Genomic DNA, 21,331 nt, shown 5'->3' with positions numbered 1-21,331 from the left:
AGTTTTTTTTTTAACATGGAACAAACATGTGTATATAAGTAATTTCCTATGTAACATCCAGAAGTAGGCTAATTATGAAATTAATGTCTAAATATTTATTTCTTAAATATTAACATTAAGGTTTCGATTGAGACGCCTTTCTTATTGCTTCTTAAAGAACTTTTTTGTGCAAAAATTTAATTTTTTACAAAAAACATGCTTTAAAAAATGATAATAAAGTTGTCTCAAACAAAACTTAAATCTAAAAGGACGCAATAAAATACTAATTAATATATTTATTTTTATCAAATTTTCAATAATTTAATTAGAACGATATTTTTTAATATAAGGAGCTAATTTAATAATTTGTTAAATTTGAGTGGCATTGCATACTATTTTTTAGGAAAATATTCTTTAATTAGATATTTATGAATCTATATAGTAAAATTTTAATTTGATAATAATAAAAAATATTACAATTATTTTCATTTACTTAATTGAAAAAAACCCTTCAATTAATCTAATAATTCGTGGTCCCCCATCCCCACCCCCACTGTCACGCGACTTGGTTTAGCCGGGCGGTTTTGGGCGGATCCCATCGCCAATTCCCTAAAAATTTTTCGAAACGGATACCACTACGATTCCGGGAAATAACCGAATCACCCCTATCTTATACGTTATTTACAATGCGCCCACCACGACGTTGGTATTTTCGTTATTTAATCTAAATATTGGGGCTTTATAGTAATATGAAATAAATATTAAACAATGTCCAGGACCCCTTTCTCTCCCTTCCCCCTCGCTCTGGCCCGAATTCCGCTCCTTACCGCCCGTCTTGCTATTCTCTCGCCTCTCCCACTCCCTCTCCCTATCTTCAAACTGAAGCAATTCTTCTTCAAATTCATCGAAGATCATATATCATTGGAGGAATTTTCTCCTTCTTCATCCTCACTTGGAAGTCGTTTAAATGGTGCGATCTCTTTATTTGTTCTCTGTTTATCCGCAACACTGCTGACGATCTCTGTTTCTGAGTTTGAATGATGCATTTGGGTGGTGCCAAAGAGAGTTGTTGTTTGATTTAATCGGAGCTAGAAATATTTTTCCTTTCTTTCTGTTTTTTTTTATTCCCTCTCTCTTTCTTGATTGGAGGTCTCCGTTTGAAGACCGCCGATAGTCGTATTTCTTTGATCGTTATAAATTTAAGAGAAGTTTCTGTAGTTTCTTGTGACGTTTATAACAGATTAGGAGATATGGTAGATGGGAAATTTGCACAGTTAATTTTTTTTTAATTGATGAAAAATGTATGCTCATATTCCGCCGCCCTTGTGTCTCCCCTTTCCCCTTTCTTAGTGCATTTATTGATTGCTAAAAAAATTTTAATTCTATTGAAATTTTCTTTTTTTCTTTCCTTCATAACCCTGTATCTTCTTTCTTTTTTTAGGATTGTGCTTTAAAGTGATGATTTCTTGAAGATTTTATTTCATTGCTTTTCTTTTGTTTTCCTCTGAGCATTCATCAAATTTACCTTATTTTTGAATACTTTGACGGGAAGGCATGTTGAGCCAATTTTGATTCTTTCATGGAAGGATCATTGGTCAAAATTTTCTCTTGCGGCTTATCATGTTATGGGGAGGACCTTTTGCTAGCAAGTCGGTATGTTCGGCACAAGAGAACTTTCGGCTTATGAGGTGTTACCTGTTTATGAGAATCCCAATAGTCAGAAAAACTGTTAGTTTCACATGGATCTTTTTGTATATGTTGTAAAATTCTTAATTTGGATAGTCCCAGACCCTAGAGGCCCTTTGCTTATGCTATAAGTGGACCGCTAATTCTCCCAATTGATGCATAATAGTAATGTTTAGGTGTTATGGTTATGTTTTTGGTATTTAGCGGCTCAAAAAGGTTTCTGCTTGTTTTTTTTACTTTGTTATGGTTACTCTTTGAAGGTAATGAATATGTTTAATAGATTTTAGATTGTCAAATCAATTAATTTTGCAGTTTTTATGTATCCATGATCAATGGCGTTATCTTAAGTTCTTAACTTTGAACACGGATAACCCATGAGTGGTGATTTTTCCCTTTTATTTTTTGGCCAGTAAACTTAAATATGAATAGAAATATTAAAGGGCAATAAAGGGTAGTTAAGATTGGACTTTCAATTACTTTGCTTGCCCTCGATCCTTTCAAGAATTTATATGTTTTGTTTGGGTCATTAGTAGAAAGACGCCATGTTTAGTTAACTGACTTGCACAGTCTACTACCATTAAAGCTCTTATTATAGTTTTTGGACTTTATTTCCACATAGTTACAACACATGCCTTCTTATTTGCAGCTCATTCAACTTGGTTGTTACAAAAGTAGAGCAGGTTTTTTGGTGAATGGATCTAAAGCATACAATCGCTAGCCTCTTGGGATCTGAGCTTTCAGAAAGCCTTTCTTTAAGTTCTCAGCTGCTAGAAGTTTTGGCTATTGAAGTTCTTGCATGCAGATGATTCTTGTTTTTGCAGTTTAGAGAAGCTCTGTTGAGAATGTTTCAAGCCTGCTACAGATTACTATGTTTTGTAACTGCTTCAAATTACGCAAAGCTCTGTAAAATACTTTGCTCGTTTCCTTATTTCCCTTCCAGTCCTGTGAAATTGTGTTGATCCCATCCTAGTGCATTGACAATCATGGAAAGGTTAGTTAGTGAGACTAGTTTATCATGAGGAGAAGCTTAAGCAAACAGTTTTAATTGGAGCTTCCTGCTTAAATGATCTGCAGGTACAGACTTCTAAAGGAGATTGGGGATGGAACGTGTGGAAATGTTTACAAGGCTCTCAATTTGATGAATAACGAGATAGTAAGTATTTAACTTTTATTTGAAATACATTTTACAAAGCATGGTACAATATGACCATAGTATGAACGATATTTAAGTATCTGTAGTGAAAGCATAAACTTGAAGATCATTTCACGTACCATGAATACTAAAGTTTGAATGGTCAATATCTGCATTTACTGTTTGCTGTTTTTATGAAGTTTAAATAATACTCTCTTCATTTGGCAAACTTATTCAAGGAAAAAGAAAGTTCGCTGATACCATCGTATGTGAATTTCAGGTTGCAGTTAAGAAAATGAAGAGAAAGTTTTACTATTGGGAGGAGTGTTTGAATCTTAGAGAAATTAAGGTTTGTCTCTTTTTACAATTATGGGCAGCCATGTTTTATTTTTATTTTTATTTTTATTTCATGTTGAGCACATACCAACCCCACATAGTGGGATTAAGGCTTGAAGTTGTTTTTTTAACACATTGTAACTTGCTGCTTCTGCAGTTGCTCCAAAAGCTGAACCACCCCAATATTGTTAAGCTAAAGGAGATCGTCAAGGAGAATTATGAGCTTTTCCTTATTTTCGAGCACATGGTGAGGAATTGGTTCTTTTATTTTACTTTAAGTATGAAATACAAAAGAAAGTGATATTTACAGTAAGTCAATGAGATTTTACTGTTGTTTAATTTGAAAACATATTGTTCCTGGTTACAAAATACACTTTTTCTTGGTAATGTATCTTATTTAGTCTATGTTTCAATAAAAATTTTTGTCTATTTTGGACTTCCATCATGTCATGCTTGCTTTTGTTCTACGGTGTGCTACCACTGCTGTGTTGTGCAGTGTGAGCATTTTTTTTTTCCATTTGTTGTGAATACTATATCTGGCTATCATTATTTGATGGTGAATGCATTAGCATTTTCATGTGCTCATTCTTTGTTTGGTATGGAAGCATCTAGAACCTAATCAAAACCTGACTACTGCGAAGTTTTTAATATGACGGGATATTGCGAATTGTTTATACTTATAAAATTTTTGTATTTAGGATTGCAATCTTTATCAATTCATGAGAGATCGTCAAATCGGACAAAGCCATTTTTCGGAGTCGGAGATACGAACATTAATGTCACAAATTTTGCAAGGGCTTGCCTATATGCACAGAAATGGCTATTTCCATCGGGATTTGAAACCTGGTCGGTTATTTGCACTCATCTTTGCTTTTCTTTTGGACATTTAGTGCGATAAATTTATTCTTAACGCATGATTATGAATTTGATTTTTAGAGAATTTATTGGTGCAAAATGACATCGTCAAGATTGGTGATTTTGGACTTTCAAGAGAAATAATGTCTCAGGCTCCGTATACTGATTATGTTTCTACTAGATGGTGTGTTTCGTCGGCCCACCTAACTTTAGACCTTGTGTAGCTTAAGTTATTTCATAAAATATTGTTGAATACTCTTTTACAAGGTATCGAGCGCCGGAAGTTTTGCTTCAATCTTTAGCATACTCACCTGCAATAGGTATGCTACGTCATCCTACCTACATAGGTTCAGGAATTCAGTAATTCTTTTCCGGTTAATTTAATTGCTGTCAATAAAAGCATGCTGTAATCTTAAAAACTATTCTTTCAAATTGCTTTGAAAGACCTATATTGAAATGCTGTTTGTCTCTAATTTTAGTTCTATGCGGTGAAGTTCTTGGCGAAAGTTTTTCTTATCTTTGTTCTACTTATTATTGTAGTTTGCATTATGAAATCATACTTTTTAAAGAACTTGGTCAATGCATAACCTCAAATCATTGAAATACTTTAGTTAGATTTCCTTTTTCTTTGTAGCTTGAACAAAGTTAAAAAAAGTACATGCAAATCAGTCAACATCTCTCTTATTGTGCAGCTATTATAATCCCCAAAATCCTGATGGATAATCTTCAAGTTCTCTTTTTTGTTTCTCATTCTGAAGTATGGCATACTTGATTACTATCATGTCAATATACACTATTTTCTCATTTTTTGCCTACTTGCATTAGTTTCTTATTCTTGTGCGGCAGCAAGCAGTAAGCCTATTTTAGATTTCACAGAGTGATAAAAACTTGTTGGCTTAAAAAATATATTCTGAAAATTTCTGTATGGAATATAGGGCCTTATATTTTGGTATTTCATTGCTTTTGTTGTTGTTGCTTTTGCTAACATGAAGAAAAATTCTAGACATGTGGGCTGTTGGAACAATTTTGGCTGAGCTCTTCGCACTCTATCCACTTTTCCCGGGTCAAAGGTAAACTTCTTTCTTTTGTCTAGTCAAGCAACAAAATTTTCTCCTTTTTCCTCCATTCCAACGGCTCTTAGCATTAAATAAGTCTCTTTGTATTCTATTTGCTAATGAATGTTTTAAATAATGACTTTTTTTTTCATGACTTCAAATTTTGTTTGAAGTTAAACTATGGTATACAAACTCAAAATATTTGTTAAATTTAGTCCTTGTGACTTCGGATTTTTGTTTTTTCAGTGAAACAGATCAAATGTTTAAGATATGCAATGTGCTTGGGACCCCAGATTACAACATATGGCCTGAGGGGATGGAATTGTCCCGAGCCATTGGTTTTAATTTCTTTCAGGTAGAATAATTTACCTGGAGAATTATGGGCTTCTAATGATTTTATAGCTTCCATGACCTTTTCTTCTGTAATGTTCTAGGCTCCACGGGCTAATCTGGCCGATATCATCCCAAATGCTAGTATGGAAGCAATTGATTTGATCCAGGTACTTGTGGTAATTGCCCATTCTTTACATGAATTCTACATAGTTTCTACTGAAACCAAGTCTTTTATAATTGAATTTAAATAGAAACTCTGCTCCTGGGACCCCCGTAATAGACTAACTGCAGAGCAGTCATTGCAACATCCGTTTTTCCACGTAACTCTTTGAACCATTTTTTAATTAAAATATAAATTGGATATGGCTCTCTCCAACTTCGGTGCTTTGTTCAGGTGGCTACATATGTTCACTATCCCCTCCAGGATTTTCTTCCTGTGAACACAAACCAAACTGGTGAGCTGCTGATTACTGACTGGTGATTTTTGTTTGTCTTTATTATGTTTTTCAATTTCTAAGATTTGAATTTCTGTATATATTGTTTTCAGGATCTAGTCCAAATCTTGAATTAAGCCTATGGGACTTTGACAATGAATCAGAGGAGGAATGCTTTCTTGGTTTGACTTTGGGAATCGAACCCAGCAGCATTCCTAATCTTGGTAACCATTTGCCTTCATTAATTCCCCTTAGGACCTTGTAAATCTAATCATATTTGGGTTGCAGAATCTAGTATTTAAAAGAATAATAGCAATTTGAAGTTTTAACATCATTTGCATGAAATGATGTGTTATTAGTAGTCTTAGATTTCGTTTGAGATAGTTTTCTTACTGCTTTCTATAGAGAGCTTTCTAGTACAAAAATTTTTGAGTTCAAAAAATTTTTATGCTAAAAAGTTGTTTTATATAGTAAGAAAGCTTTCAGAAATGAAGCCTTAAGGTTTGTTTGGGACGGCTTTCTTACTGATTCTTTAAGCCGTTTTCTAATGCAAAAGTTTTAATTTTTGCATTAAAAAGTTGCTTTAAGATACAGTAAAAAAGCTGTCCCAAATAATGCTTTAATGTATATAGAAGCATTTGATCATTTCTTTACTATTGTTAGTGCATTCTATAGCTAAATTAGTTTTTTTTTTTTCTAAGAGTTTTTTCTCTTTAATATAGCTAAATTAGTTCTTCATATTTTAAGAGATGTATTTGCAGCTTCTGTTTGGTTTGTCAATACTTTTTTATTGAATTAGGTTTTGATTGATTCTCTTACATTCACAGATACCTATCACAATTCTCAACGTTCAGAAAAGGTTAAAATTTTTTATTCAAAATCACATTCATGATGCACGTGCTTAATTTCTATTTAACTGGTTGAATGCTCTTTTTGGATTATTTAACCTCATAACTTAATATGATGTGCAGGAAATCTTGTTTTGCGCTGGATATGAGCACCATTCTGAGCAATTAGGTTAGTCACTCCACCTTTTGCATGAACATTCGCCTATATAATTGCTTATTCTTAAATGCATTACTTATGAAAGCACTTTCTCTATTGAGATTTGCAAAACTAAGCAGTTGCTATATAGAAAAATGTTCCTTTTCCTTTCAGCTGCTGTAACTTTTGAAACATGATATGTTTAGGCTTCGTTTGGGACAGCTTTAGATTACTATTTTTTTCCTACTTTTAAAATATTTTTATACTAAAAATCAGCTTTACATAGCATTAAAAAAAAAACACCATTTTTGATAAAAACTAAGCAGCTGCTATATAGAAAAATGTTCCTTTTCCTTACAGCTGCTGTAACTTTTGAAACTTGATATATTTCGGTTTTGTTTGGGGTAGCTTTAGATTATTATTTTTAGTTTTATAAAGCAATAAAAAAATCGTCCCAAATAAAACCTTTAAGAACACTTCAGCAGTTAAATGTAGCTTCTAATATGAGATATATTTACTAGAATTAACCAAATTCCTCAGACCAAAATCCTCTATTTTATTTCTCTGCAGTCTTCTGGCCTCTGATTACTCCTGAAAACAATATGAATAATTTGCCAGCAATGACTTCACTTTCATTATCATACATGCCGAATAGGTAAAACTTTTTTTTTTTTCTTTTTTCTTTGTGATGGGATTAAAGAACCTTAAATTTTTTTGTTTCTTTTTCTTCTTCATCTCTTAAATTGCTTGAGACTTATTTCCTTGTAGCCAAACTCCCATTCCTCCTTTCAGCATTCCAGAATCCTCTTCGTTTGACACCCCCCATCAGCAGCAGCCAAATTTGATGGACTGCCATTTGTTTGCACCGATGATGAGCCCATCTTTACCGATCCACCGTGACTTTTTCTTTCAGTGAATACAGTTTCTCAAATTTTTTTTTCTCTTTTTTTTTAGAATCTGTGCAATTAATGGCATTTAACTCCAATAAGTGTTGCTTAATTGTGGATAATTGTAAATCAAAAGTTTTGTTTTTGGTTATTTCTTTTCTTTTTTTTTTTAACTCCATTTGTAGATAAACAATTTGAGAATGGCTATTGAAATATATGAAATTGTTTTTTTTTTTTGTTTTTTTTATCTTTTTATGATAAAAATAAAATATTATTTTGTGATTTGTTGTGTTGAGGAGGCAGTTGGGTTTAGGTAACCTGAATACCTACCCGATCTTACCAACCTATTTGTGGCTGTGCTTTGTAAAGAAAGCATTATTGTGCATTATTTTATCTCTTTGAATAGTAAGTTTTCTTAAAAATTTAAAAAATAATAAGATTATTATTTAAAATAAAGTTTTATCAATTTTTTAATTTTTTATTTATTTGATGAAACTATTTGTTTATTTAAAAATAATAACTCATTGTATATATTTAATATATATTGTATAGTAAGGATCAATTCATAATTATTGAGAAGTCCTGATACATGCTCAATTTTGAAATGAATTTTTATGAATTATTTTTTAAAATATTATTTTAATAAGAGATTTTTTAATTAAAATAGAAAATCATAACTCAAAGTTGGAGCACAATAAAATTTATTTTGAGTGAAGTAGATGCTTGAAATTATAAATGTAATATTTATATTTTTAACTTGCATTGTAAAAATTTTAATAATCTTATATCTATAAAGTTTGATAAATATATCTAATAAGATATATATGTAATATCTACACTTGATTTTTTTTTTTAAGGAATGCTGAGTGATGGTTGTCACAATTATGTAGCGCTTAATAAGCAATATTTTGGCAAATAATAGGCCATAATGCTTTTAATATTATTTTAAAATTTGAGTGTTTATATAAATAAAAATTAAAATTTGTATTATATATAGAAATTTATTATAAAATTTGTATGTAAACCCCCTCGTAATTAAAATAATTTTTTAACATTTTATATCTATTCAAAATAATATTTATTTGATCAGCGGTTGTTTTATAGGGGCCACTGATATTAATTTTATTATTTAGATTTTAAAAATGTTAAAAAAATGTAAAATGTGATAATTAAAATCCAATCAAACAACTTTTTTTTTTCTAAATATCGTTTCAAACTCTTTATACGTTGTCCCTTTTCTTAAGGACAATTTTCTTTTTAAAAAATTTTTATTAATTAAAAATAAGTCTTGAAAATAATTACATTTGAATAAAGATAAGATTAGTTACAAATAAGGCAGAGCATAAAATAAATTACATATTTCACACAGAGACCTCCTAAGTATTTAATTTAAAAATATCAGAAATTCCCAAATATATGATCCCTAATATATAAATTAAAGAGCATATTTTCTCTTTGGTACCCTTTTAACATACAATTTACAACACGCCCCTTATTTTATCCAAACCATCAGCACACTTAAATATTTAAGTTTACCAACTTTAGTATAATTTTAAAATAGAATTGAATAAATATGGTTGTAAAAATGCAATGTTTTATAGAAAATAATTTTCAAATAATGCAATTATAGGGGACTAAATTGCATAGTGCCTCTTTTAACAAAAGTTGTTATGAGTATGGTATAGGAGCTATTTGGTTAGCTTAAAAGGAATGCACTAATGCAATGTAAAAATAATACAGTATAAAACAAATACTTTTGAAGTGATTTGAACGAGTATAAAGTAAATTCAGATGAATATATATTTTTTAATTTGGTTTGAAGTAAAAATAAATATATTGTAAAGTTTAAACATGATAGTCAATAACAATGGTGGTGGCCGACGATCGTCAGTGGTGGTCGGAGGGGTGGTGGTTGTGACTGCCAGTAGGTATGGTGGTCGGCAACGAGTGGTGGAGGCTGGCAGTAGTGGTCAGCAGCGGTCAAGTGAGTTTGCTTGCTGTGTAAAATATTTAAGCTCAAAATTGGATGAGTTTAATTTACCTCAAAAATAAACTACAATGATTTACATTATATTTATTTTAGTTTGAATTCATTTTCATCCAATCAAACATCAAAATTATTAAAACTATTGCATTATAGGGGACTAAGGCTTCGTTTGAGACGGTTTTCATATTGCTTGTTAAAGCAGCTTTTTAATATAAAAATTAATTTTTTGTATTAAATTTTTTTTTAAGAAGCAATAAAAAAGCCGTCCCAAAGGAAGCCTAAATTGCATAGGGCCTATGACAAAAGCCAGCTGTTATGAGTTTGGTATAGTGGATAGTAGATTTTTTATTGGTTTGATTGCTCATAATTATACTGATTATGAATTAATGCATCATTAAGCATGATTTTGTATTATAATGTTTGGGCGGTGGGGATAATCCATTTTTCTTTAAATGACCACCGCCCAATAAGTCTAGCTGTGGGCTCTATCCATTCTACTTTTTGGCTGATTTATTTTTATTTTTATTTTTATTTTCAGAAGTTGTCATTAGTCCTATATTATTATTATTATTTAATTATTTTATTTTATTAATGAGAATTATATGATATGATTATAAATTAATTAGATCAATTTATTATGATTACAAAATTCTAACTTATTAATTTAATTTTGAAATTAAGTTAAATTGAACAGAATTTTAATTTAATGTGTTTAGGCCACCAAATTTGTTGTGAGAATATTTTTTTTTATTATCAAATATAATAAACTGTGATAGTAATAAAAAAGTTGATATATATATTTTTTATTTCTATAATAATTATAATTTTTTATTTATTTACTTTTTTTTTACAAATAATTGCAGTCTGCCAAAATATGTTTGATGCGCTTTTGGGTTCAAGAAGTGAGAATATTTGGCTATTATCTATAGCAAATTGGTTTGGGTATTGATTGGAAAGTAGCTCTATTTGGTTTTAGGTAAGATCTAATGGTGGATTTAGAATTTGGGTATGGTTAGTGAGGAATATTTCTCAAATTTGTAGGAGAGCTAAAGTTATAGACAATTGAATATTTATATTATATATTATACCATATTATATAAAAATGAAATCAAGAGAATCTTGTAGGTCTTTTTATAATTGATTAAATTATGATTAGATGATATTGATTCTAGGTTGGTCTTAGTTTATGATGATGGTCTAATATGTATAATCATACATATATTCTCAAGTATCTTATAGATATTTAACAAATATTGATAGAATGATTCATACCTGATAAGTGCTAGTATAAAATTCTAACTCAATCAAGAATGGTCGGCCTCAACTAGACGTACCTGATAACATTGGAACTTGACTGGACAAAACCACCCAAGAAGAACATTCACAAGGGAAAGTCCGACGGTTCACATGGGACTCCCCAAACCTGGTGAACACATCTTCTTAGCAAGAGTTTCCTTATCCAAGCGTCAAAAAGGCATATGTGGTACTTATCACTCTAGTCTTTTGAAATATTTATCCTAAAGAAGATACAAATACACTTTCGCGTGATTGGAAAACCATCAGATTGCAATCGCCATATCTTAAGTAGATTTGACCTCCACATCAGAACAACCTAAGAGCTACAAGTAGGAGGTTGCCACTGTGGCGAAAAGACTCGCCAACATAAATTTTTATAGCTCGACTAATTAGAAGACTCTCTTTCATCAACTAGCTCATGATTACTCAGCATAAGAGAACGTACCCGGAGACTAAAAGATACCCAACAGATTACGACATGTTTCCTAAGTAGTTCGTATTGGGCTTCACTATTATTGTGAAATTTATCTTTTCTGATTTGCCCTTCGTGTAACCCGTGAATGCTTATAACTAAAGGGTGAAGATGCTTTTTTTTTTTTTATCTTTTAGATTTTTTTTCAAGCCCTGCTGAGTTAATGAAATATTTTCCTTCGAGCTTCACCTAGCATTACTCCTAAACATCCAAAATCCTCTTCTTTCCTTCCTATTGACCATAAGCTCTAGGGTTCTTGTCTCTTGAGTTTATTTGCTAGTAAGATTGGGTATCATCTTCAAACAAAGTTATTGTAATAAGTTATTTCTCTATTCGATGATGTAAATATATTATATTACAAGTGAAAATATCATAGTTGCATAGGTAATGAAGAATCAAAGTTTTAATGATTGAATTGGTGAGAATACTTTTGATAAGTTTCATCATCTCTTGAATGTGCATGCAAGAAACTCGTGATAATATCAAGCCATTTGTACATGTATTGCATGATGGAGTATTCATGGTTATCCAAACTCTCTTTTTTAACATCCTTGAGCCTTTACTTACAAAGTGAAGAACATAAATGCAACTCTCTAAGCAAAAGTATTCTCAGGGTACCATACAGAGTGATGTTACATATCAATTAGATCAAGCAAATAAAGCAAAATATCCAATTATTATATCCCAAGCAAAAGCTCAAGAAAATGTTAAGAGCCTAATCAAGATTTATCACAAGTGTCAACTAAAGAAGAAATAATTTAATTTTGAGTTTTAATATTTAAATTTCAAATACGTATCTACCTGACTTTTCATTTTTTAGAGAATAGGTTTGAATTTTCCACTTAAGGAATGTTTGAAGATAAAAACATTAATAAAAGTAGTTGACGCATGCCTTCATTAATGGCCACACATACTTTCTCTCTATAATTCAATTTTTCTTTTTAAATAATGGAAATCATTGTAACTTTATAAATAGTGATGACATTTAATTTAAAAAATTAACATTTTAATGACAGAAAAGTTTCAAAAATTTTATTATCTTTGGTTAGTACTTTACGACCTACATAGATCAACTTTGATGGGATTAATTGGTCACTCTTCTTAAATCTTCTTTTAAACATTTATAGCATCTTACTCCACATCATAGCCATCTATCAAGATCATTCATCCATAACTGAAGCCATAAGAATCATCCTAAACGTCACTTGGAATCCCATGGCCAAGATTAGGCTCCATTGTAACTAATTATATTCTTCAGCATTATATAAACACTAAACCCTTATAAAACTCAGCTAAAAGATTTAGATTTTAATTTCATATCCTAGATTAACCCTCCACATCTATTTCACTGTATTTACTCTTCACAAATCACATTCTCTAATGAAGTTAGTATTGGCTTTCCCTTCATCATACCCTTTAAAACCCCTCATCATTCCACCATAAACTCCAAATCACTTCTCCACATATAAAAATAATTATAAATACTTTCAGTTGTCAGTCTTCATCATAAAGCCTCCCATCACTATCACCTAGGATTTAAATAAACATGGGGACATACTCTTATGAAAAATTTCAACCCTACTAAACCCTCTCTTCTTCGATGTTATTAGGTAGGTCTTTGGGACCTTATCTTAGTTTATTTTTCATAGATCCTCATAGGCTTATAAAGTGCATTAGTTAAAAACAAATACTCTTCTATAATCACAGTGAGGCATCTTTTAAAGTCCTTGTGCTGCTTATTATTTTCAGTCTTCTTACATATTACCTTTCTCATTGAGTTCTTTCCACCAAGATGAGATAACATTTTCTTATAAGATATTTTATTTTCTTCTAATACGGTGGAGTCCTCTTCATTAATGTACTATAAATTAAGCTAAAAATTTGAACCATAAAAAATACTATCATTTACATTCTTCTTCTTCCTCCCTTGCTATATATTTTTTAGAGATGTCTGCCATCTACTCCCACTCTTGGGTCACTCATTCCTTCTATCAACAACAACACGTCAACTTAATTTTATTGTCCTTCCTCAAAGCAGAGAAGAACCTCGATTTAAAGGCTCTCTCTTTTCATCTTCTCTCAGGGCAACATCTCCCTCTTAGGGCAATATCTTCCCCCTCTTGTAATTAACATGATAACTTCTTAATGATAGACTAATTTTCACTCACTTGTAGTTCATAGGGTACATTCCTAATGATAGACTAATTTTCACATTACTAAAATATTCAAATCACACATATTTATACAACAAACACCTAACTACTATGATTTTAAAAATTATCACCCACTTCTCAATAACACCACCAAACAAATAAATTAATTCTAAATGTTTCATTAAATTCTTAATAATTTGTTTATCAAATGTGCTATTACATAAGTTTAATTTTTTTTTAATATTCTATTTATATATAAGAAAGATTTAAATAACATCCATATAAATTTTCTAATACAAATTATGATGGGTGGTTTTAGATAAACAAAAATTTAAATGAGAGCATAATTAGGTCATACATGAATTAAAAGAAAACAACCACATAAAAAAGGATATGAAAAAACAGAATAGGATACATCACCAAGCTAACTTAGGCTTAGTTTAGGACGACTTTTTTATTGCTTCTTAAAACGAAGTTTTAGTACAAAATTTTAATATTTGTACTAAAATTTCATTTTAAGAAGCAATAAAAAAGCCATCCCAAATGAAGCTTTGTTTGAGATGGCTTTCTTACTGCTTCTTAAATTATTATTTTTAATTTTTGTACTGAAAAGCTACTTTAAGAACAGTAAGAAAGCTGTTTGAAATGAAAACTTAGGGTCCATTTAGAGGAGCTAACTTAGGCTTAGTTTAGGACGACTTTTTTATTATGTGTTTGAAAGCTATTATGAATATCATAATGTTTGTACATATAAGTCATACATGCACTTATTTATGACTATCGCACTCTAACCGATTTGATTAAAAAAATATTTCTCATCACATAAATTTTTAAAAAATAATATGTCGACCAAAACATTGCTAGACAAGGCCTTCAAAAGCCTGATCAAGTGGCAGTTGGATTATGCTCTTTAGCGAGGAAGAGAAGGTCAAATGACATAAAATATTATGGCAAAATGGAGCATAATAAGACCTCTCTATAAAGTAGAAAGAAAATTAGCCAATTTGACTGCGTGAACTATAAGAGATGGATGTGCAGAAAGGAATATAGATTTGTTTAACTATGCAGTGGAAAGAAAGGATAAAATATCTCAAGAATTAGTCTATAAGGATACCATAAAGGATATAATGACCACTAAAAATGGCAGTGATCCGAAAATTATGGTTGGGTGGTTTGACAAAGGCGGTCGGTCTGTGCAGATTTGATGAAGGAGAGCAGGATGGTAATCTGACGATTGTTATTGAGAGGGAAAGGTATGACAATGACAATTAGATGGGGCCCAATGGTGGTGGCCAGATAATGAAGGTCTGATGGTGATGATATTGTGGTCAATGTCTGACATCAACTGTCAGACTAACTATGATTGAATGGTGGTTGATGATGTTTATTATATATTGAAGATGTGATAGCGACGATTAGATAGTGGTTTGAGAGTGGTGTTCTGGCGATGATGGTGGTCGGGTGGTGATCTAATGGCAACAATCAGTTGGCGATCGATTACTCTGGTAAGGAGATGATGATTAATTGATGGTGGTCTAATGGTGACAATCAAGCAGAGGTTCAATGACTATTGTCAAGCAATAGCCAATGGCAATTTTGCTCGAGTTCTAGAATTCCTCGAACATTTGTGCTCTCTTGAATCTCTGGACAATGATCCTTCTCATAGAGAGATTTTTTAAATTTGTATGTCTCATAAGTATGAAAAACAAAATTGGAATACTCCATTGGATGGTCCATACTATTTCTCTTAATCATAGAGCATTTCATTTGGCATTTAAGTGTCTTAATGATGCTGGAATTTAGCGATCCTGGGCTCATTGGATTCATTTCATTGAGATGCTTGATTTGACTACCAACATGCCAAATTTAGATATCGTTTATTCCTTCAGTTAATGTTCTAACGTTTTTTATTATACTTCAAGACCTTGATTTGAACTTATTTAGATTATGATCAGCTAATTTTCGGGGTCATCAAGCTCGCCTCTTTGAGCCAATCAGTTTAACAATAAGTTTACTAAAATCAGAATTTAGATGGCCCTAAACTTAAGCTTAGAATCTTTCAATTCAGGTATGCCTTAAGATTCATACTTAATCAAGCTAGTTTTTTATACTCTATCAAAAACAAAAAAAGCATCAAATATATAATACTTCCAAAAAAATTTATGACTTCAGAAAAACTGACTCAAATGCATCAATACCTTCTGCAGCAAAAGGAAAAACAAAAAATTCTGAGAACTTGGCCCAGCTTAACCACTATTTTACCTTAAATAATAATAATAAATATATAAATAATGGATGGCAGCCAACAACTTGCCTATAAAAAATCAATCATTTTTCCTGAGGCCTTCTCCAACCGTTCGGCACACAAGCGACTGGAGAGTCTCAGACGTGCCAACCAAACTCCATTTTTGCCGGCATTCAGTCGCTTATGAACAGTGCAACTCAAATATTGGAGTCACACTGTTCACTTTCGCCATTTCTTTCGCTCTACCGAACTCCATCTTAGAAAGGCGCGAAAGAAACGATGATGATTTTGGTGCAAAATAGTGTTCCACTGGAGATGAATCACGACACTTTTTTATTTTACTGCATTTTGCAGTGAAAATTGAGAGTTTCGGTTGGAGATGCCCTAACAACACCAGAATAAATGACACTTGGCCGCAGTAACATAAAAGTCCACCAGGAAGACTTATGTTATATTTCTGCTTTTTTTACTACTTTTAAAATAAACTTTTACTATAAAATTAAATTTTTGAATAAAAATTTTCTTTAAAAAAAGTAAGAAAAAGCCGTCCAAAATGAAGTCTTAGACTTCATTTAGGACGACTTCCTTACTGCTTCTTAAAATAATTTTGATACTAAAAAGATGATTTAAAAAACAATAAGAAAGTCATCCCAAACGAAGTTTTAAACTTTTTAAATCAACTTTTTAGTAGAAAATTTTTTGAATTAGAATTTTTTTGTAAAAGAAGTAGAAAACTGTCCTAAATAAAATATTTATATATTATTAATATAAATATTAAACTAAACTAGTTTCCTAATTTTGTTTATGCATTTAGTATTTCTTGTTACAAAATATTAAAATATTTATTAAATTTATGCTCAGAAAATAAATAATAATAATAATAATTATTAACAATTTTCTCATATTATTTAATTATTAGAGGCTTCCCTTATTTTTGAAAAAAAAAATAAAATAATGCAGCCTTTATCAGCTAATTAAAGCAGTGGGGCACGTTCTCAGAGAACAGAAAAACTCATTATTGCATCTTAATGAGATTGCGCAGAAGTAAGAATAATTTTTTTTTTAATGAATGAAAATCTAAATAAGTTTTTATTCATTTATAACCTTTTCGATTGGTTGGCAAACTCCATAATTTTTGAATTGGGTAGAAAAGAAAAATCAAATAAAAATTTTGAAAAACCTAAATAATATTTATTTATACAGCCTATTAGTAGCATAAGCTTTCAACCAAGAAGTCTAGAGTCAAATTTATATAAATTTGAGAATAAATTAATTGAAAATAAAAATTTTATTTTTTATTTTTTACTGTAAAATATAAATTGTTTAGGCTTCATTTGCGACGACGCCTTTCTTACTACTTTTTAAAGCAAATTTTTGTATAAATTTTTTTAAAAGTATCAAAGAAATAGTGGTCAAAAGCTATCTCAAATAAAGTCTTATAGAGTTGAATGATGGGAAGCTAATATCTTATTTTTTATGCAAATTAAACTTTATAAGAAATAATAGATTATAGATTTTTTAAAATTTTATAATTTGTTGCAAATTGTTTATTTGAAATAATAAGGTTTTAAAATCTATTGAATTTAATTATGATATTAATTTCACTTGCTTTATATGTAAATATGAAATTACATCAAACTTGATAGTTTAGTGGAGTTTAAAACCTATTTTAACTTGTAATTACATTCAAGTAAATATTAAAATTTAAAAAAAATTTATCAAATTATTTAAATGTATTACGTCATCTATTTTTTGTCAAAACCTGCCGATTAATTCATATCAAAGAAGATAGTAACGAATGATCACAACAGAAGGGGTAAACTACCTGCGGACCCCCAATGTATCATTACTGAAACTTAACATGAAGGCATAACAATCACATGAGGTTAGCTTAGGGGTGTCAATAAGTAATTTGATTTGAAAAATTTGGATTCAGATTAATCCGTTTAATGCATAAGTTGGGTTCGGATGTGCATTCCGATCCGTTTATTAAATGGGTCAAATTGACCCGCTAATCCAATTTTGATAGAAAAATGACCAATCTTACAATTTTTCCTTAACTTTTTTATTAAGTAGTATAAACTTCTTATTTTTAATTAATTAAACTAAATTTTATGATTAATAAACTAATAAAGTTTTTTTAAATTAAAATGGTTATTGGGTCGAGTTAAGGTTTAGCTTGCTAGCGGGTCAGATTCAGATTGAATTTTTTTACCTGTTTATTAAACGGATCATGTTCGGATTGATCAGATTTAGGCCAGGTCAATTTCGGGTTGAACCTAAACCCCACTCGTTTAATTATTTTGCACCGCTACGAATAGCTCATGACTTATTACATATAACACATGTATTTTATATAATAGTTAAGAACCTTATATAATCACATGAAGTCATGATCCAAACTATCAAAGATATGCAAAATCTTGATCGTCATTAAAAATACCTGCAAGATACAAAATTATGCATAGGCATATGATCCTCATTATAATTGATATGTCATCAAAAAATTATCTTGATGGGGCACGAATCACGAGGCAAAAATCAAATTGGAAACTTCAAAAATAAAATTTGGGATCTCTTTTCATAAAAGACTGGATAACATGATTTTGAAATGATTAGGTGTTTTAGCTAGCATCCAACTCCAGACAATATGTAAGACCATAACTGTACTTAGAATAGATTCAGATTTCTATTATGTAGTGCCCAACTTAAATCGAGGTTATTAGGCATACTTCAAATCATAAGTCCTCACCCTCAGAAAATATAATTCCAAATACTAATAAAATACAAACTTAAATATACTATATTCTCTTTAAAATATTAAAGTCCAATATATGATGGATTTGGGTGCTTTCTAGGAGATCCCTTAATCTTAAAGTGCTCCATACATGTCAATGCTTTGGCTTCCAGAAAGAATGGTATCAAATTGACCTAATCCCCTTCAAAAATTTCTCACATCTTATCCTTGTCTTAATCATTGAAATTTAAAACAAATATTTGCAACTATTTTAATTTAAATTATTCTTAGAAGGTTTAGGCTTCATTTTTGGGACAGCTTTTTTATTGCTTTCTAAAACGGAGTTTTAGTAAAAAAAATTTTAATTTTGAACTAAAACTCCGTTCTAGAAAGCAATAAAAAAACCGTCCCAAACGAAGCCTTAATTATCATAAGATGTGATTAATCATAAAGGATTATCTTTATGGGGAATCAATAACTCCGGTGTAAAATAAACCTCAAAAGATAGGGACAAAATATCTGAGAATATTAACATTTTTATAAAAGTTAATTTTTGTATTCAAACTACTTCGTAGAATGTCATGTTCACCTCTTGAAGCAATATGATAAGATTATTGTGATATTTGATAACAAAATTGGTGAATTTTCAAAAACCCACTCTCATATTTAAATACTATTTGAGAATGACATTTTTGTCTTTCGAGGTAGTATGTTATTCTTTTATTTGTATTTTACTATGAAAGTAAATGATTTTTAAAACCCTATTCTCATACCTATATAGAATTTTGTTTATATCTTTCAAAATAGAATACTATTCTCAATGTCATATTCGATCACAAGAATATGAGCATCCCTGCATTTGTGTGAATTTTAAACTAAAATTTTATTTTCTAACAATTCCCCACCACTAGCACCACTATCATCACCATCATAACACAACTCAATCACTATCATCGAAATGCTACCCGATTGTAAACCACTACTATTGGAACACAACATGTTCACCATCATCGAGACACCACTCGACCGCCACCATTACACAACTATCCAAACAACATTGTCAGACCTTCAATGAATTGCCAGCATGAGACTGAACATTGCCATTGGATAACCTTCTAACAACCACTGTCATCATTAAATCACCGTCCGTCCGACCACCAGTTTCAGACCAACACATGAATGAGCATTGATAGACTTTAGCCGTTCGACCATCATCACACGACTATGACCTTCAACAACTATTGCTCAATTAGGGTCCTCTGATCACCTTTGCTTTACTAGATTCTTCTTACCATTGTCACTTGATTATTATCCTTCAACGACCATTGCCTGACTATGGTCTCCTGAATACAATCCTTCAACCTCCATCACTTGATTACAATCCTTAAACCATCATCGCCCAACTATTGTTGTCTGATTATATCGTATGACTATAATCACCCAACTATGGTATTCTAACTATCGTCGTCTAGAGTGCAGTCACCTAAACACTATCGCTCGATTATGAATCTCTGACCATCATCGCTTGATTATGATACTTAAACCGCCATTGCATGACTATAATCTTTCTACTAGCATCGATCAAATACAATCTCCTAGCATTATATCCTTACTATCCTAAAGATCCTTGACTTTCTAGTTTGTGGTTGCTAATAATGCAATACATGATGTCGTCTATAAAGCTAATTCAAGTCATTGACATCTAATTTGACTCCTAATATCAACATTAAGATTTATTTTGGACTTGTTTATCTTTAGTTTTCTCTCCTCATAGGACAATTACCAAAAGGTCTTTAAAGTTGGTTAACTTGCCAATAAGGCTCTTGCAACTTTCACCATAATATCTATTTTATACCGTTTATGTCTATCATATTTTATCAATGTTGTTAAAACAATATTTATAATCAATAGTGTACGCTAATGAAATCATTTCGACTGACCACATATAAACTCTGATCTCTCTTACAACTTTTTTTTTATTTATATATGTGCTTCATTTTCATAAAATACTAAGAATATTAACTTTTTTTTTTACTGTCATGAATATTCTGACATGAAACTATATTTGTGATGCAAAATAAATAAACATTCTCTCTAATTCTTACCATCATTTGAAGGCCCAATACCGAGTTATACCGGGCTTTACCGATCAAATACCGAGTTATACCAAAGTTGTACCGAGTTTTTCCCAGAAAAACTCGGTATAACTCGGTATTGGTCTTCAAAGAACGGTATTCCTCATTATTATCAAATAATACCAAGTTGTACCGAGCAAATACCTAATTTTTTGACGGTAAATTGCCTCTGACCGGACGCTCCTCTACGTCCTTGCACCGAACGTAATAAAAGTTCCCTGAGAACAATGGATGGAGACTGAATTTTCTGGTTCTCAAATTACGTATATTCTAATAGTTTGTTGTATTATTTTCCAATTATGGAAGGAAAGGAATAGTAGAAGATTTGGGAATGAAATTCAAAGCTCTTCTTCTTTGTTGTTTGCCGTCAAAAGAATTATTACAGGGAAGATCGCTAAGTGGAGAAATTTTGATGTTCTTCTGGATAAATCTGATGGTTGGAGCTGTTTACTGGCGGGGTTGATTTTATTAACCAGGACAATGATAAAGCTCCTAATTGAAGTTCTAGATCTGTATTCCCCTTGGATGTTCTTCGGTTCCCCTTGGATGTTCTTCGGGCAACCAAAGGATTTTGCCTTTTTTCTTAAATCTGAGTCCTGGTTAATCTCAATGGAGCTCATTTTGA

The 21,331-nt window shown here is 30.9% G+C and overlaps 1 protein-coding gene across 3 annotated transcripts; it reads left to right on the top strand.

Moving 5' to 3' along the window:
* Positions 1–757: 757 nt before the first annotated feature.
* On the top strand, positions 758–7,918 carry LOC110093118 (cyclin-dependent kinase F-3). 3 transcript variants are annotated; one of them, XM_020817907.2, is made up of 18 exons: positions 758–949; positions 2,312–2,656; positions 2,740–2,818; positions 3,078–3,146; positions 3,291–3,380; positions 3,832–3,979; positions 4,070–4,172; positions 4,256–4,308; positions 4,992–5,058; positions 5,290–5,398; positions 5,478–5,543; positions 5,628–5,696; positions 5,771–5,831; positions 5,924–6,034; positions 6,638–6,669; positions 6,782–6,827; positions 7,365–7,449; positions 7,563–7,918. In XM_020817907.2, the coding sequence occupies exons 2-18, from the start codon at positions 2,649–2,651 to the stop codon at positions 7,708–7,710; spliced, it is 1,344 nt and encodes a 447-aa protein (XP_020673566.1). In that variant the 5' UTR covers positions 758–949; positions 2,312–2,648; the 3' UTR covers positions 7,711–7,918. The 3 variants fall into 3 exon arrangements, 2 of the variants coding, with proteins under 2 accessions (XP_020673566.1, XP_020673565.1); XM_020817906.2 differs by lacking the exons at positions 758–949; positions 2,312–2,656 and having other exon boundaries at positions 2,729–2,818; XR_002302668.2 differs by lacking the exons at positions 758–949; positions 2,312–2,656; positions 6,638–6,669 and having other exon boundaries at positions 2,729–2,818; positions 7,563–7,619.
* The last annotated feature ends 13,413 nt before the right edge of the window (positions 7,919–21,331 follow it).

The sequence above is a fragment of the Dendrobium catenatum genome, unplaced genomic scaffold (genome assembly GCF_001605985.2).
Source record: "Dendrobium catenatum unplaced genomic scaffold, ASM160598v2 fragScaff_scaffold_216, whole genome shotgun sequence".
Lineage (NCBI taxonomy): Eukaryota > Viridiplantae > Streptophyta > Magnoliopsida > Asparagales > Orchidaceae > Dendrobium > Dendrobium catenatum.
This window is presented reverse-complemented; position numbering and strand designations above follow the sequence as displayed.